The sequence below is a fragment of the Coregonus lavaretus genome, assembly GCF_964263955.1.
Source record: "Coregonus lavaretus genome assembly, chromosome: 14".
NCBI classification, from domain to species: Eukaryota; Metazoa; Chordata; class Actinopteri; order Salmoniformes; family Salmonidae; genus Coregonus; species Coregonus lavaretus.
This window is the reverse complement of record NC_140001.1, coordinates 13,524,457-13,543,313: the sequence shown is the minus strand read 5'-3', so window position 1 is coordinate 13,543,313 and position 18,857 is coordinate 13,524,457. Positions and strand designations below refer to the sequence as shown.

The window sequence follows — 18,857 nt, the reverse complement described above, 5'->3', positions numbered from 1 at the left end:
AATGCAGATTGTTTACACTTTTTTTATTTTTTATGTTATGGTTAAAAATGTTCATGTTTTACTGTGACTTGTTGTAGGCTCCTAAATGGACCATAAGATTAAAAACCAAACCAAACTTAAGAAAACTAAACTAAAAATGTTTTTTAAATTAAAATAAAATAAAAAATAAGTAACTCCGCCAGTGTCTCTCTTGGGTCACTTTTGCAGGTCCCAAGCCCGGATAAAGGAGGAGGGTTGGAATTGTGACATAAAAAAAAACCAAGAATCGACAGAAGAAAGTTCATTTGTAGTTCTAAACATATTTAGGGTGTTTTTTACTCACTTTGTCTCTCCCACGACATTATTCCTCTCTCCTACAGCATCCATCACAATTACATGCACATGGCACATAATGCAAATTAGGCAATGACGTCATTTAGCGACTTCTAGCGACTTTTCGGACAGCCAATAGCTACTTTCCTTATTGAGGAGTTGGCAACACTGCGCAAGACTCAAAGCAACAGTCTGTCAAACCTGGAGGATTTACAAACTGTTTTTCAACTTGAGGTAAGCAAGCAAAGCATTTGAATGTATGTTAGTCCAGAATAATATTTTGTCAATATGAAGAAATATGTTATTGACATCTTGTTTTAGCACTACCAACATTTTATATTGAAGACTCTGCTTAGCTAGCTAACAACTGCCATTAACTATCTTAGCTAAATTAGCTAGCAAGTAGGCCTCCAGTTTAAAAATAACTCAAAATGCAGGTTGTTTCAGTTGACTATATAGTCCATGGCGATCAGAGAGAGGGGAAGGGATCATGTCAAATGTTTCAACTTCAATGATATCTCAGCCCCATCAACACCTTTATCTTAAGAGGTCTCATCTTTATTATGCAGTGTTATTAAATATAGACAGTACATGTTATGTAAAATATATCCCCAACATAAATTATAGAGAAATGTCTGGAGCATTTATAGATTTTTTTGTGTTGTCTTATTGATCAGGGATGTCAACTACACATGCTGCAGAGTAGATTGGATTTATTTCGATTTGATGAGGTAATTTATGACTATGTATGTATCTAAAACAAATTAAACATGAGGTTTGATAGTTATTGTGTAATGAACGCAGCCCATTTTTCTTTTGTCAGGATACGAGGATTCGAGACAGCATGTCAGCAAATAGCAAAGTCAGAACACTGCATTGCAAAAAAGAACATACACATTTCTTCCCATGAGAACAGACATAGTGCTTAACTGATTCATTCTATTTTCACACTGGATAAAGTCCTATCTGGTGTCAAACATTAAGCCCTCATGGACGGTAGGGCTTTCTGCTTAAGGTGAGCTATTTATAATTGAAGTACAAGAAAATAGCAGGATAGATGTGATTTTGTTATTGATGTTACTGTATTTATTACATGATAGCTAATGCATTTTTTATTTCCTGTTATCATTTCATAATGAAGCTTTGTATGTTTGTTCTTTAGCATCATGATGAATAGACAGTGATTTACTTTTGTAGTTTGTCTGCAGATTTGACATCAAAACAATAAAGATGGGGTCCTACCTCGCCACCAATATTGAGCCGTACCCCACAGCAAGCCTGAAGGTGAGCTATTTTATACTCTGTGATACAGTGGTGCTGGTGAACTGTGGTGGAACTGTTCTCCATGTTTTACTGCAATGTTATACATTAGTGTATATACAGCAAACTCGATGGTGTTTATTTTTCCTACAGAGAACCCCAGGTTTACTTGGAGGGGAAACCTCAGACTCCTTAACAGATGGGGTCCTCTGTCAGGGTGTGAAGAGCTCATCCAAGAAGACCAGGTCCTTGTGTTGTCCCCCACTGGCATCATGGAAACAAAGACCTTTTGGGAATTGGAACTAGATCTACAGGTACACATTGGCACTTCTGTGAACTTTGTGACAACAAGACTGCCCACCAGCATGCAAACATGGTGTTCCTCAGGAACTTACATTCTCATGAAGAGTAGTATCACTGTAGTATCAATCTGTACATTTTGCTTCCTATCATGACCATCTATTTCTATGAATCTGTACATTTTGCGATTGCCCATCTATTCTATCTGCACATTTACATAATGAGAAATAATCCCATACTTAAATGTACTATTGTATTTCACTGTTCTTAAGTCCTTACTCTAGCACATCAGAGGTATGCTGCAAGTGTTGAAGTTCTGTAAATAAATATATTTAACAGTTTTAAACAGTTTTTTTGTCAAGTTTGTGCTAGGAATGAGTAAGTGATTGCCAAATCACTACAAGACAAACATGGAATCAATAAGTAAACACCTAAACCATATAAATACTATTTATAGTGCCTTGAAACATCTCATTCATTCTAAGATTGTCTTAAGACGTCTTGAGACCGTCTATAGACGCACCTTAAACATGTCTTGACTTTTTAAGACATGTCTTAAGACGTCTCAGGACATGGTGATGGCTGGGTATGTAGTGATAATCTCTTTCTGGACAGAGTCAAGCTGTAAATGAGGACAGGTCAGTAACGGAGGCGCCCCGTTGTTGGCCCTGAAGCCGAGCCGTTGATCTGTCTGATTGAAACCCCTCCCTAAAGGACAGCGGTGCCACCCAGCCCCCACACCCCGGCCGGGCCAGATCAGAATAGTCTCCCATTGATTTCCAGCACCGGAGAGGAGCAGCTAATCAATCTCCCTCACTTCAGCACTAAGAGCATGGGTCTGCAGAGTGGACAGTCAGGCTATTTAAAGACTAAAACATCAAGATACTAATACATAACCCTGCCCCGCACTCCGGGAAGCCAGGAGTAAGAACATCCGATGGTAGCTGATACATCACGCAGTAACATTGACAAGTCTTTTGTATGCTTCCTGAGGTACCTCCTCTATAGGACTCTTTATGTGGGGACTGGCTACAAGCTTCAGTGGGAGAGGGAAGCTTTGTCCGACTCTCAACCAGTAATCCAGTAATAGGCGGACAATTTTCAACCCCCTCCTCCCCTTATCAAAAATTAGTCTCAGAGCTTTAAATCAAATGAGGCACTGTTACAGTACTGTGTGATAAGATGCCTGGACTGATTAGCAATGCCAGCGCAATCCATCGGCTATGTGTACATGGTGAAGATATAGGACAAAAGACAGAGTGGATTATCAAGTAGAGGCGCTCAGACACAGGGTGGGAGAGGGTTATGTAGAGGTTTTGCTGTGTGAATGTGCTCACCATGAAGGATCGTACCACCACGTCAGGCATCTGGGGGAGTTGGTAGTGCAGCAGAGCAGTGGTGGCGTGATCCGTAACCTTAGAGAGAAAACAGGGCTTGTAAAAACACATGAACATTTGAGAACATTCCAATTGTCTCTGCTTTTAATTCAAGATGGTTTCACGAGCAAGTAAGTATTACATAACATAATCAATACAAGCGATCAAGTAAAACAACATGTTTTCAAAGACAGAGTACTTATTACTCAACTTTTAACATAAGTAAAATAGGTCTGCTAGACTGGTGCAGGGTTGTCATTGGAGCAATACTAATCATAGCGTATACTGTATCAATCTCTCCATCAAATATTCATCCCACATGCAATTATTACGTAACTTTGATAAAGTAAGTTATTCTGTCGATGTAGCTAGTATAGTTTTATTCTGTGTCCAGTCAATATGTGCATTGCTATTACATTTTTACCATCTGGCGAAGCATGAGGGATACGGCTATTACCAGCACCTGGCAGGCATACAGTACACTACATGCACAGGGAAAACATATCAAAACAGGTGGGCGAAAAAGTATTCTCCTCAAAGATGATGTAAGGATATGACTGGGTGGTTAACAAAGATAGGCTTTGGTGACAAGTCAGACCTTGGCAGTGCAGTGACAGATGGGAGGGGAAGCTGAGGTGTGCTGCCATTCTCTCTCTCTCTCCCTCTCTCTCACTCTCACTCTCACTCACTCTCACTCTCACTCAGGGTCTGTTTGACTTAGCATTAGGATGAGATCAAGAAATAAACATACTGTGCTTTGATCAGCCAGGGGGCACAAGTGAGAATTCACTATGAAAAGAAAATTGGGTGCTCTCTTTCTATTAATGCTGGCTCCATCCCAGTCACTGGTGTGTGTGTGTGTGTGGCTTTCTGGCTGCCCATATGCTGCCATGGCGATGACGCCGCCTGATTTGGTGAGGGAGGATGAGAGGGAAGTGAGGACGACTCATAACCCCCATATGTTCGCCAGAAAGGACTGTTGCAAAGTGGTTTTAGTTTTAAATGAAATCCGACCGGAAACAGAGTACATTTTGCTATGACAGGGCTTGATTAGTGGGAGAGAAGAACACACAGCAACAGGTGGCCAAACGGGAGACACACAGAGGGTTCCACAATACGGAGACCTATATGACTACTCATGAGTTCCTCAGGTTGGGCATTGCATCCACGTCTGGGGTAAACATGGAGATAGGGTCTCACCTTTTGAAATACCTGATAGTTTGACTTCGACCAGATATCCAGCTGAGGAGAGAAAATGATAATTATTATCATATCTATGTAATTAATCGTACATTTTCAAACCCACACACATTATTTTCTTCAGTTGTATGCGATACAAATCACAGCAAAAGTGTTCATTTGGAGCATTTAGAACAATGGGATTGGAGTACACGTGTAGTCGTCATCAAGACTGACTACACCCCTCAAACTCAACTCTGGACTTCGAAGCCATTTCCACTGCATTTTTTCAATGTTCCCCTCTAATCAGGGACTGATTTAGACCTGGGACACCAGGTGTGTGCAATTAATTATCAGGTAGAAAAGAAAACTAGCACACTCTGGACCTCATAGTGTAAAAGTTGAATACCCCTGGACTACACCATCAACTTTCATTTAAGTCTATTATCTTTGTAATACCACTCACTAGCATTGTATTGATAATTTGATCAGGTCTATATTTTAAGTTCAAATGACTCCTCTCTTCTTGCTCCCCTGTTGTCCTGTGGCTTGCATCGTCCTTCAGTAAACCGGGAGAGAAGGGCAGGAGATTGTGCGAAGGTCGTCTGAACAGTTTCAAAGACAATAACAAATCAAAACACTACCCTGAATCTAATATCAAACAGGCCCGGTGTCAGCATTTATTAGAGAAATCGGATTCAATCCCCCTCTGTCCCTTTACCCACTACCGACACACAGAGACCCTTTGAAGGGAAACTAATACAGGATCGCAAATTACCCAAGAGATGCCTTCGATAGTCTTTGAAGCCCTCCTTTGATAGTGCAGTGTTCCTTTTCTTTTCCCCACTCTCTCTCTCTCTCTCTCTCTCTCTGTATGCTAGAAGGCTCAGCTTGCTGCTCCTGCCGCTTCTTACCGTATGATAATTAGTGGAGAAAATGGCAGAAATGGGGCTGTTGGAGCCTGAGGGGTGGGGATGGGAGACATCCTAAACAAAACCCTGGCTGCTGCTGTTGTGTCTGTCTAACTCATCCTAGGTGGAGCTTTGGGAATGTCTGGACTTCAAAACATTTTCCATGGAGCACATTATCTCTATAAAGTACCCTGAGTAGTTGTGGCAGTTACATATATGTGAGAGCTCGATTTGAAACACTAAATGTGTGCATGCACACGCGCGCGCGCACACACACAGTTGAGTACATCAGACAGCATTGTTCTGGCAGGAGGTCTACCATTCATTGGCATAATTAATGGTGATCAAGGTTCTCTGTGGCTTTGATGGCCTCCTAATATTGATGTCAGTTCAAAGAGTCCCCACACTCTGGCTGAGTGAGGGCGAAACACCAACACAGAGCCATGTTCCAAATTAATTAGGGATTAATGTTGAATCTGACTGAGTGGAAATTGTAGAGGAAAGCCAATGTCACCCATCCTTTACAAGCTTTTCATGTGAGAGTGCGAGAGAGGAAGCGGTCACGTAAATTATTCAGCGGTCCAACAGAAAACTGACAATGAGGAATGGAGGTCCAGACCCTGGATTGCATGGTCTTACGTTAGCAGCTGGAGACCATCAGCCCTCTAACAACATTGTTGTATAGAAGGCTATATGAGGTCATTTTGAATACATAGCCCAGAGGGACCCTTCATGGTAGCCAGGACAGTCTCAAGAAGACTGAAGTAGAGGTCTTCACAGGTCCAAGCAGTTCCTAAATCCAGACTTTAGTCTCGGATCTGGGTCGAGTCTGACACACTACATGACCAAAAGTATGTGGATCTCGACAAACTATTTCTGTATAGACCTCACTTTGTGCACAGGGGCAATTGTTATGCTGAAACAGGAAAGGGCCTTCCCCAAACTGTTGCCACAAAGTTGGAAGCACAGAATCGTCTAGAATGTCATTGTATGCTGTAGCGTTAAGATTTCCCTTCACTGGGACTAAGGGGCCTAGTCAGACTGCCAGATGGTGAAGCATGATTCATCACGCCAGAGAACGCGTTTCCACTGCTCCAAAGTGCGCGTGGTGATCTTAGGCTTGTGTGCAGCTGCTCGGCCATGGAAGCTCATTTCATGAAGCTCCCCACGAACAGTTCTTGTGCTGACGTTGCTTCCAGAGGCAATTTGGAACTCGGTAGTGAGTGTTGCAACCGAGGACAGACGGTTTTTACGCGCTACGCGCTTCAGCATTCGGCGGTCCCGTTCTGTGAGCTTGTGTAGCCTACCAATTCGCAGCTGAGCCGTTGTTGCCCCTAGATGTTTCCACTTCACAATAACAGCACTTACAGTTGACCGGGGCAGCTCTAGCAGGGCAGAAATTTGACGAATTGGCTTCTTGGAAAGGTGGCATCTTATGACGGTGCCACGTTGAAAGTCACTGAGCTCTTCAGTAAGGCCATTCTACTGCCAATGTTTGTCTATAGAGATTGCATGGATGTGTGCTCGATTTTATACACCTGTCAGCAACGGGTGTGGCTGAAATAGCCAAATCCACTAATTTGAAGGGATGTCCACATACTTTTGTATATATAGTGTCAGGCCACAGGTCTCGGGTATGTGCAATTAAAATTGATTTACTGACTGGACCCGCCCTCTGTTAATTTAATGTGAGGTGATGAGAACTGTGTGAGCTTGTTATCTGTTTCAGCCAATAGCAACTCAATAAAACGTATAGCTTATGTCCAGCTGAAACTGGTTCCGGCCACTCACCTCACGCGCGTCTGCTGCTGAGGGTGGAGAGAGAGAGTGAAAGGAGCTTTGGCCTAGGCTACTGTTGATTGCGAAGATGGAGGACATTTTTATTGAAGTAAAACAAAAGTTAGAGGAGGAAGAGTATAGTGAAAAGAAGCCAACAAGGGGAATCTCTCCCGTCAGTGGACAAAGATGAGAAGAACGTTGGCGCGGCCAAATGGACTGTATGCAACTCGCTATTCAGGTTTGATGCAATTTTCTAACTTATATTTATTATCATTTGTTTTCTCATTATTATTATTATTATTATTATTATTATTATTGTAGGCCTATTTAAGAATCTAAGCCAGTTATTTAAATATGCAAAAAGTGTTTTCATTTGTCATTTTGTTGAGACATTTTTGTTGGCTAAATTAAGTTTGAACAGTTTTTAAAAAAATTGAGTTTAAGATTAAAAGTAAGCCTGTTGTAAAATAAATATATTTAGCCTATTGCAGTCATTTGTTGGGTAGGCCTGCGGTAAGAACTCACCTTAGTTGGTAATTGCTGCAATATAAGCCTGTTAACTTTTGTGAAGGTTTAAACCAGTTCTTTAAATATGCAAAAAAAAAATGTTTCATTCTGTTGAGGCATTTTTTTTGGCCAAATTGAGTTCCAACTGTAATGTTGTGTTTGCCGGTAGGCCTACTATAGGGCTACTCGCACTCAAACCATGAAAAGGAGGGCGAAATGCAAAACTTTATTTAATGCCGCAATATAATAACCTGTTCGTATTTTCCCTATAAACAATGACGACTTACTTTTGATATTACCCTAATAAAATGAAGAACCTTTTGTAAAGGTTTGGTGTGGTATGGCTATTATTAGGCCTAGCTGACTCCGACAGTTGAACTTGAGGTGAGGAAGGATGTTTTAGGCCTACCAGAGTTACTCCTTTAATCTAACAATATAATGTTTATCTTTCAAAAAAATATTCTGATCGAAAAATATAAAAAGTATAAATTAGCTTTCTATAGGCCTATCTGTATAGCAGTGGTAGCCTATCAGACAAGGATAAAGAATGTCGGGAACATGGCGCCGGCATATCTCTTTCTTTCTCTCGGTCTCTCTAGGGCTAGGCCCAAGCTTCTCTTCCTTTATATATATATAAAAAAAAATGTAAAGTGTATATCATACAGTGGACGCCTAGGCCTATATGCATGCAATGTCCTGATGCATTTAGCGCTAAAATCTCCGACAGCTGAACCATGAGGTGGACAATTATTGTTTTAAGAAAGAAAAAAACATAAAACAATAGGCTATAAAGTTTTGAATATGCTACACATCTAAACACAACAAATATTTTTTGTATAATTTGTTATAGGCCGTTTTTAAGGACACGTAACTGTGGATCATTTGGCCAATATCGCTTGTTTATTGATGACACTAGCATGTTTTTCTCTTTTTCTACTCTCGGAACTAAACAGGTCTCTCTGATCCGAACCGGCACGGGTCTGTTTTTCCACAGGCCTTTTTTGGAACGGGTCTGACTGTCCTCGGGTCTATTCGGAAAGGGTCTCTGTTTTAAAAAGAAAATGAATTTCTGCATTTTAATTTTTTTACATTTTAGTAATTAAGCAGACGCTCTTATTCAGAGCAACTTAAAGCGGCAATTAGCGTTAAGTGCCCTTGCTCAAGGGCACATCGACAGATTTTTCACCCAGTCGGCTCCGGGATGCATATTGGGTCGGGTGGGAAAGCCACGGATCCATTTCGGAATGGATCAACATTTTTGGGACCCGTGAAGACCTCTAGACTGAAGTCCTCGTGGAAGTGTACAGATAATATGCCTAGTATGACATCTCTTGACCTGAGTGTAAAAGTAATACCTTATGTAAAGTAATACGTAATGTAAACTAATACCTTATGTAAAGTAATACCTTATGTAAAGTAATACGTAATGTAAACTAATACATTATGTAAAGTAATACCTTATGTAAAGTAATACGTAATGTAAACGAATACCTTATGTAAAGTAATACCTTACGTAAAGTAATACCTTATGTGTATTTTTGCAATGGAGAGAGGGTCGCACCTCACCATCTCATGCAGTACTTCTTAATCCAGCTGTTTGGGCACAAACCTCCCTTTTAACCCTGAACACAATACCTTGCCATCCTCGGAATACACATTTTCGTTGAATCCTCTCACGATGGTCCGGTCTATGAACAGGCTTCTCATCACCACGATGGCTTTCAACACCTTCCCCAACGTCACCTAAAGGAAGAGACAGCAGAGATGAAAAGACAATGACAAATGAAGCCCTGTTCAGTCCTCTTCTAACCAACCGCCATGCCAAAGAAATGTGCTTAGCCTTCTCTCCCCCCTTGAGTCGAAGGTTAACCTACAACCTACAGTGCTCTCCACTGGATGGCCCAATAGGCTTGTTGTACTCAACCTTTCCAGTGAATTAACCTTGGAAAAGAGCAGATACCTCTTTTCATCCGACACATGCTTGACAAACAGAATTACTGAGTTGCAAAGTCTGCCCTGTTAGATATTGACCTTGATCTTTCAAGGCTGAGCAAAGCTTACAAAGGGCTTTGACTTGAGGTCTTAGGCTATCTCTGTGTAAGAGCGGGGAGATAAGAAAAAGACAGCAGAAATTGACCTCTTTAGGTACCAGAGAGAGAGAGAGGGAGAGAGAGAGAGGGAGATAGAGAGAGAGGGAGGGAGAGAGAGGGAGAGAGAGAGATGGAAAGAGAGAGAGGGAGAGAGCGATGGAGAGAGCGAGCGATGGAAAGAGAGAGAGGGAGAGAGCGATGGAGAGAGCGAGAGAGAGCGAGAGAGAGAGCGAGAGAGAGAGAGCGAGAGAGAGAGAGAGCGAGCGAGCGAGAGAGAGAGAGAGAGAGAGAGAGCGAGCGAGAGAGAGCGAGCGAGAGAGAGAGACAGATAGAGAGAGCGAGAGAGAGAGACAGAGAGAGAGCGAGCGAGCGATGGAGAGAGAGCGAGAGAGAGAAAGGGGAAGAGGGGGAGCATGATAAGATAAAAAAAACGTGCTTTATTTGTTAAACCTGTTCCAACAACAGCAGCGTACCCAGAACAAAACAGCGGTGCTTATCGCCTGCTCTACCCAATCGGAATTATTCATCCAAGGCAGCGCTCCGGCTCAGTTGGCAAATGGGAGGGAAGACCGTCCCAGACTGACAAGGAAAGCACAGTATTTGGGAGGGCTTTTCATGACTCCACTCAAACATGAGAAAGAGGGGGTGACTGAGAAACCCCTTCGTTTTAAACAACACAGGTGGATTCAATGGCAGACTTAGCAGAATGACTTTGCATGAACTGAGCAACAACAACTTAGAGAGACAAGAAAGAAGTGGCAAAATAGGTCGCAGGTTACAAAATACACTAAATAGGCCTACACATTTTGAAATTCATTTTTCAATAAAATAAAGACCTAAATAATCGGTGGCAGGCTTTTTTTAACGTATGTTACTAGCTATTTGCCTCGATATTAGGCTATATCTACAAATAACCTATTTTCATAAATATACTATAGTGTTCACAACTCTAAATGATCTTCATCAGGCTTGGAGTCTGTTGAAAGCTTGTATGGTGGCTAGGCCTAAATGGTAACATGTTAATTACACAGTAATAGGCTAACCAATGAATTACTTACAGTTTCTTTGGTACAATTTAGTACCAGTTATAGTAGTTACCAATTGTGTTGAATTCTAACCTATCCATTTGTTGCCACATCATTTCCTGTTAATATCGTACAAACATTGTGGAAACAGTAGTGCTCCCAAGACATCGGCAATGGCCATTTCAGATGGCTCATTAAATCATTTCTTATTAAATAGCTGACCAGTTAGATGTTTTTCTAGCACTAAGTCCAATGGAAACTGATCAGAGTTTCAGTTCATAGAGGATTAGTAAGCTCTAAGCTATGGGAGAAAATGGTCATCTTACTAAGTGGTTGGTCCCTGAATTTGTGCAGTGAGGAAAATCCCCCAGCATTGTCGAACACTTCAAAAGCATTTGACTTGATGGATTGTTCTGCACACCAAAACAAGAAACAAAAGGACACTTTTTAAGTCCGGTGACAGAGAATCTAACGACCCTCCATGCATAAATGAATAAATCCCTTATAAGAAAATATCACCATTGAAAATGATTCGTTTCCCCACAGAAGACAGCCTGTTAGATGGCCTAAGAGGATCCTGTAAAAGGCTTGTCACTTCCACAGCTCTTGTAAGCCTGCTAATTGGAGAGGTGATAGGCAAACACATTTCAAGGAGCGCCTGAACCCATCGAGTGCACTTACAGTGTAGAAAGGAGAGAAACGTACTCCTGTTAAGTGTGTTAGCACAGACTAGTAAAAGATAGTGATGGTTACAAAACAGTACAAGGCTAACTAAATAATCCAAGATGGCGTAGCAGTGCGGTCGTGTACTCTAGTGTGTCCGTGTAAATAGCCTTTTTTTTTTTGTTGTTGTCTTTTTCGTATATATTTTCACTATCACACTTTTCATCCTTCTACTAAATATACTTTCCTGCAACCCGCCTCACTCAATGTGGAACGGATTCTATTATTTACTTACCTTTTATCTAGAATCACCAGTTGAAACTAGCTAGCCAGCTAACTAGCTACTTGCTATTAGCCATCGTTAGCAGTTTTCACCCAGAACATCGGATTTTCTGCCGGAATAACTGAATCACTGGACATTTAACACCGGATCATCGCAACTAGCTAGTTGCAACCGAATGGATGTTGTTGTTGGCTAATCACCACTGCCCCCGAAGCAAGCACCAGTTAGCCTTGAGCTAGCCTCGAGTCAGGCCCATCTCCCGGCTATCTACCTCTCTGTCAACCGGACGGGACCTCCTAGTGTCGACACAGAGCCTGCCGATCCATCACGACTGGTCTGCCGACGTAATCGTCTGTGGTTTCAACAGGCTTCCCGTTGCGACGACCACGAAGATCCATCTGCTAGCCCAGGCCCGCTAGCACACGCAATCAATCAGCCATGCTTCCTTCTCGCCTGTGGTGTAGCACCAATTCAACTGCTCTCGGACTCACATATTGATGTTCACTGGACCTTATGATCACTCAGCTGCACAGCTGATGCCTGCTGGACTGTTCCTTTACATGGTACCCTGTCCTGTTTATCTGTTTAGCCTCAGCCCAAACTTTCATCGCCATTACCAGTTGTTGTCTTAGCTCTCTCGAATAACACCTGTGATTGCTTTATGCCTCTCTCCCATGTCAATATGCCTTGCCTGTTGCTGCAATTGGTGCCTCCAGTGATGCTATCTCTTTCATTGTTACCCAACGCTTAGGTTTACCTCCACTGTACTCATATCCTTGTCTGTACATAATGCCCTGAATCTATTCTACAACGCCCGGAAATCTGCCCCTTTTATTCTCTGTACCCAACGCACTAGAAGACCAGTTCTTAAAGCCTTTAGCCGTATCCTTATTCTAGTCCTCCTCTGTTCCTCTGGTGATGTAGAGGTTAACCCAGGCCGTGCAGCCCCCAGTATCACTCCTACTCCCCAGGCGCTATCATTTGTTGACTTCTGTAACCGTAAAAGCCTTGGTTTTTTGCATGTTAACATCAGAAGCCTCCTCCCTAAGTTTGAGTTATTCACTGCGTTAGCACATTCCGCCAACCCTGATGTTCTAGCAGTGTCTGAATCATGGCTTAGGAAGGCCACCAAAAATTCAGAAATGTTTCCATCCCCAACTACAACATTTTCCATCTAGATAGAACTGCCAAAGGTGGTGGAGTTGCAATCTACTGTAGAGAGCCTGCAGAGCTCTATCATACTATCCAGGTCTGTGCCCAAACAGTTTGAGCTCCTACTTCTAAAAATCCACCTTTCCAGAAATAAGTCTCTCACTGTTGCTGCTTGCTACAGACCCCCCTCAGCCCCCAGCTGCGCCCTGGACACCACATGTGAATTGATTGCGCCCCATCTATCCTCAGAGTTTGTACTGCTTGGTGACCTAAACTGGGATATGCTTAACACCCCGGCCATCCTACAATCCAAACTAGATGCCCTCAATCTCACACAAATCATCAAGGAACCTACCAGGTACAACCCTAAATCCGTAAACATGGGCACCCTCATAGATATCATCCTGACTAACTTACCCTCTAAATACACCTCCGCTGTCTTCAACCAGGATCTCAGCGATCACTGCCTTATTGCCTGCGTCCGTAACGGGTCCGCGGTCAAACGATTTATTGCCTTACCTCCATAACTTGCTACATTTGCACACACTGTATATATATTTTCTGTTGTATTTTTTGTATATGTAACTATGTGTTGTTGTTTTTATCGCACTGCTTTGCTTTATCTTGGCCAGGTCGCAGTTGTAAATGAGAACTTGTTCTCAACTGGCTTACCTGGTTAAATAAAGGTTAAATAAAAATAAAAAATAAATAAAAATAACTAGGTAAAGCGACTCTTATTCATGCAGTATGATGAAAGGAGGAAAGTCTTGCTGCATGGCCAGCCAAAGTAGGATATCCCTTCTAGTCAGGTTAAACTGTGGATCAACCCAGAACCACTACTGAGAGAAGTACACACACACGTCTCTCAAAAAGTCCTTCAGAGAGATGACACACCAAAATACATTTTGAAACACTTGAATATTGCAGACATTGACGGCCCCTTTAAGTTCAACAGAGGAGCATGGATTAGAAAATCATCTGACGTGATTAAACATGTCTAGAAAATTCAGGAACATCCATTCATATTTCATGAGGGTGCCTCAGCAACACACATTTCCCCTTCCTCTCCGGTGGCCCGCTCGCTCCTCGCCAAGACAGGTGCTCAAAGGGAGAATACATTACTGACGACATGCCTTTTATAAAGGCAGGGCACTGGCTCTCTGCTCTGCTCTACCCTGGCCAGGCCCTGGACCTGAGGCTCGAGTCCACATTGACCGACTGACTGAGTACTGACTGACTAAAGCACACTGGATGGGCTACCATCTCCCATGCCTGAGAGTCACCAACCTCACTTTAGCTACAACAAATCAATCCTCCATTTTAGTAGCCTTTTCAGTAGTTTTAGTAGCCTTTTCAGTATTTATCAATTATTCTGCAAAAAGTTTGTAATTGACAACAACAAATCAATCATCATTACAGGGACGGTTCACACCGAATCAAAGTTTTGTCAGATGTTCTTGTACCTCACAAGTCAATGTGGAGCCGAGAAAAACATTTTACTTCGTCAACACTTCAATTAACTGGCTCTGTACTACGGACCGTGGGAGTACAGACTGATGTGGTGCAGCTAAAACAAAAATCGTTCCCATTGTCCGGTTTATGAGCGAATCAAGTTTCTAATCGTAAACAGATAAAATTACAGTTGACTAGAGGATGAAGAACCTGGCATGTAGATTGTAACGGTACTGTAAACAATTGGATTCCTCTAGGTTTTCTTTTCCAAGGTGAATTGACATCAACTATATTTAAATAAAGTGCTACTTACTTATTATATTAATGTAATAAAGAAATATTTCATTTGAGACCTGCAGAAGGAATATAACGGTTTCAATAGAACAGATGGCAGAGAATGTAGACCTGGCTCCACTTTAGACAACTTGTTGCAGCAATTGTCATACCTAAAAGCCTCAGTTGATACATTTGGGGGAGCAGATTGTGAATCACCTTTCACATAGTGCCTTGTTCTACTCCTAGATGCTTTGTCTCTCTGTGGAGGTCCAAACAGAGAGGGTGTGTGGAGCTCTAAAATACTACCTAGCCTACATGAACGTGGCGCTAAAATACAGACCATCTGCTAAAGGCTGTGTCTACCCAATGAAAATGGGACAGACAAAAGCCTAGCAGTGCGCTCACACACAGACGCACGTACGCTTATTTGAGCAATTGATCTGGGTCTCCTTCCCGAACAAATGTTGACAGATTATGTCGGACATATTCCCAACCACAATGGTCAGCACAAGCATAGAGTCTGAGACTTCTCTCTACACCGAGGTACTCTCCACTGAATACTTTCCTGAATGTTTCAAACGTCTTTGAAATGACTGACAAACTACTATTAAATATTTTACAAATGAGACTACCTACCTAGGCAGCTATACTTCATAAGTTTACAAAGTGCTATCCTAATGCCCAGACTAAAAGTATGACCCAGTGGGAAGAACAGAGCTCCACCTTGGACCCAGATGAGCTGGCCTAGTGTGGTTAATTAGGAAAAGGGAAAGTGCATTTCTGTCCGTGGCTGCAGCATAGGCTCACAGATGGTGGGCCGTTTTATTTAACGAGAGAGTGGGCAGCCGATCGCACACTGTAGACAGCAGAGCACACAACAAATTGGAGACGCAATTTTAAAAAAGTAACCGTTTCCAAGCAACAAGTGGGTCTGGATGAGACTGACGTCCTCCATGGTCCTGAGAGTAAAAAAAGAAAGCTGACAAGCTGAGATGGAGAACAAAACAAGATAGTGAGAGAAAGAGGGAAGTCAGCCTTGCAATAAAAGGCTCTGCTGTTTTCACATACTATAGCCTATCCGCAGCAAACATGTCAAAGACACGTAGAGGCTCATAATTCAACATCCCAAACTATTAGCCCACTGATATGTCACCACAAGGAATGATATCAAGTTTAATGATTTTGTGTGGCTCTGGGCAACACATGGTAGAAAAAACAACAATAACCTTTCCTCTTGACAGTTAATAATTTGTTCTGAAGAAAAAGTCCATTAAATCCAACGATGCCGCTGTGTGACACTAGGGGGAGTGAATTGTTGACATTGAATCTCTGTTTCTTCTTTGAACTGGTAAAAAAAAAACAGAAGTGTGAGAGGGATCACTGACTTATTTAATCACCAAAACAGGACTTATTTGCCAACCTGGCTGCCAGTCAGTCAGCTACCTGATCCTGCTTGTTGAGGGCTTGCTGAGGCTGGTTATATATTTTGATGACGACAATGTTTGTTGGTCTCCCTGTCCTGACCTCAGCGCCTGGTTCTCTCCTCCTCAGAATTAAGCCAGTCAGAGGATATCCGGTCAATATTCCACACATGGAGCGCTGCCTGCCCGCCCCGCTCCCCTTACATATCGCCCTTGGCCCAGGTGTTCAGTTCCACTCCTGCTGTAGCGACCTTGATGTGGGATTTTGTAATTTTTAATTTAGATCGATACCCCAACAAGGTCACTTTAAAATTCAATTAATGAGCCCCATGTACAGCACGCCCTGCTCCTCTCAAATGTATCAAAAGAAGCAACAACAAACAACTAGGAGCATCAAACGTGACTATCAAGATGCAGTATTCATACCCCTGAGTCAATACAGGTTAGAATCACCTTTGGTAGCGATTACAGCTGTGAGTCTTTCTGGGTGAGTCTAAAGAGATTTGCACCTCGATTGTTGGTTGTTGATCATTACTAGACAGCCATTTTCAAGTCTTGCCATTGATTTTCAAGCCAATTTAAGTCAAAACTGTAACTAGGCCACTCAGGACCATTCAATGCCATCTTGCTAAGCAACTCTAGTGTATATTTGGCCTTGTGTTTTACTTTATTGTCCTGCTGAAAGGTGAATTTGTCTCCCAGTGTCTGTCGGAAAGCAGACTGAATCAGGTTTCCCTCTAGGATTTTGCATGTGCTTAGCTCTATTCCGTTTCTTTTTATCCCAAAAAACTCCCTAGTCCTTGCCGATGACAAGCATACTCATAACATGATGCAGCCATCACCATGCTTGAAAATATGAAGTGGTACTCAGTGATGTGTTGTGTTGGTTTTGCCCCAATCATAATGCTTTGTATTCAAGACAAATGTAATTTCTTTGCCACGTTTTTTGCAGTTTTACTTTATTGTCTTATTGCAAACATGTTTTGGAATACCATTCAAAAAATCCGAGTCCGTGATGCAAAAATATTATAATTAATTGAATACATGCTCGAAAGAATACAAAAAGTGAAAGTGCAAGGTGCTAAATAAAATGAAAAGGGAACGGAGCATACGTTTCGGCCTTATGCCTTCACCAGTGCTGTACAAACAAATTAAGAAGAGAAGTCCCCACTCTAAGTCCATGCAACTTATTATGTGACTTGTTAAGCACATTTTCACTCCTGAACTTATTTAGGCTTGTCATAAAAAAAATTTAGTCGAGAAGTGGCAAATTCATTTTTTTAATGATGGTACATTAGACACCTGTCTGATTCACACCTGTCTGAGTGGATTAATCCAATGGGATGGTACACCAGTATCACCAGTAACACATTTACCGTAAATTCCCATCATTTGTAATTTACTATGTTTGTTTGGTTACGGTAATTATGTTAATGCAATATATTATTGTTACAGTTTTACCGTTGTCATTATAGGAGTGGACACGTTGTTTGCAGAGCGCACAACCTAGGCTACAAAAAGTTCTCTCTCCATTCCATTTACGAGTTGTCAATTTATTAATTGTCTTTTGTTTGGAGCGCTCCTGTCAATCTTGAGTAAGGACACACACTTTATTACGCATATACAGTGAGGGAAAAAAGTATTTGATCCCCTGCTGATTTTGTACGTTTGACCACTGACAAAGACATGATCAGTCTATAATTTGAATGGTAGGTTTATTTGAACAGTGAGAGACAGAATAACAACAACAAAATCTAGAAAAACGCATGTCAAAAATGTTATAAATTGATTTGCATTTTAATGAGGGAAATAAGTATTTGACCCCTCTGCAAAACATGACTTAGTACTTGGTGGCAAAACCCTTGTTGGCAATCACAGAGGTCAGACGTTTCTTGTAGTTGGCCACCAGCTTTGCACACATCTCAGGAGGGATTTTGTCCGACTCCTCTTTGCAGATCTTCTCCAAGTCATTAAGGTTTCGAGGCTGACGTTTGGCAACTCGAACGTTCAGCTCCCTCCACAGATTTTCTATGGGATTAAGGTCTGGAGACTGGCTAGGCCACTCCAGGACCTTAATGTGCTTCTTCTTGAGCCACCCCTTTGTTGCCTTGGCCGTGTGTTTTGGGTCATTGTCATGCTGGAATACCCATCCACGACCCATTTTCAATGCCCTGGCTGAGGGAAGGAGGTTCTCACCCAAGATTTGACAGTACATGGCCCCGTCCATCGTCCCTTTGATGCGGTGAAGTTGTCCTGTCCCCTTAGCAGAAAAACACCCCCAAAGCATAATGTTTCCACCTCCATGTTTGACGGTGGGGATGGTGTTCTTGGGGTCATAGGTACCATTCCTCCTCCTCCAAACACGGCGAGTTGAGTTGATCCCAAAGAGCTCGATTTTGGTCTCATCTGACCACAACACTTTCACCCAGTTCTCCTCTGAATCATTCAGATGTTCATTGGCAAACTTCAGGCGGCCCTGTATATGTGGTCCTCTGTAGCTCAGCTGGTAGAGCACGGCGCTTGTAATGCCAAGGTAGTGGGTTCGATCCCCGGGACCACCCATACACAAAAATGTATGCACGCATGACTGTAAGTCGCTTTGGATAAAAGCGTCTGCTAAATGGCATATTATTATATGTGCTTTCTTGAGCAGGGGGACCTTGCGGGCGCTGCAGGATTTCAGTCCTTCATGGTGTAGTGTGTTACCAATTGTTTTCTTGGTGACTATGGTCCCAGCTGCCTTGAGATCATTGACAAGATCCTCCCGTGTAGTTCTGGGCTGATTCCTCACCGTTCTCATGATCATTGCAACTCCACGAGGTGAGATCTTGCATGGAGCCCCAGGCCGAGGGAGATTGACAGTTATTTTGT

At 42.3% G+C, this 18,857-nt stretch overlaps 1 protein-coding gene across 3 annotated transcripts in view; it reads right to left on the bottom strand.

Annotated features, from left to right (window-relative positions):
- The window catches only part of med27 (mediator complex subunit 27), a 113,865-nt gene that overhangs the window by 34,425 nt on the left and 60,583 nt on the right, over positions 1-18,857 (bottom strand). For 2 of the 3 annotated variants that reach the window (XM_084176877.1, XM_084176876.1), the window contains exons 5-7: positions 9,260-9,367; positions 4,449-4,490; positions 3,210-3,287 (exon numbers count right to left, since the gene is read on the bottom strand). In XM_084176877.1, the coding sequence (XP_084033003.1) occupies positions 3,210-3,287; positions 4,449-4,490; positions 9,260-9,367 (228 nt within the window). Of the gene's footprint in view, positions 1-855; positions 1,881-3,209; positions 3,288-4,448; positions 4,491-9,259; positions 9,368-18,857 lie in introns of those variants that run through there. The other variant, XM_084176878.1, reaches the window with a different exon arrangement.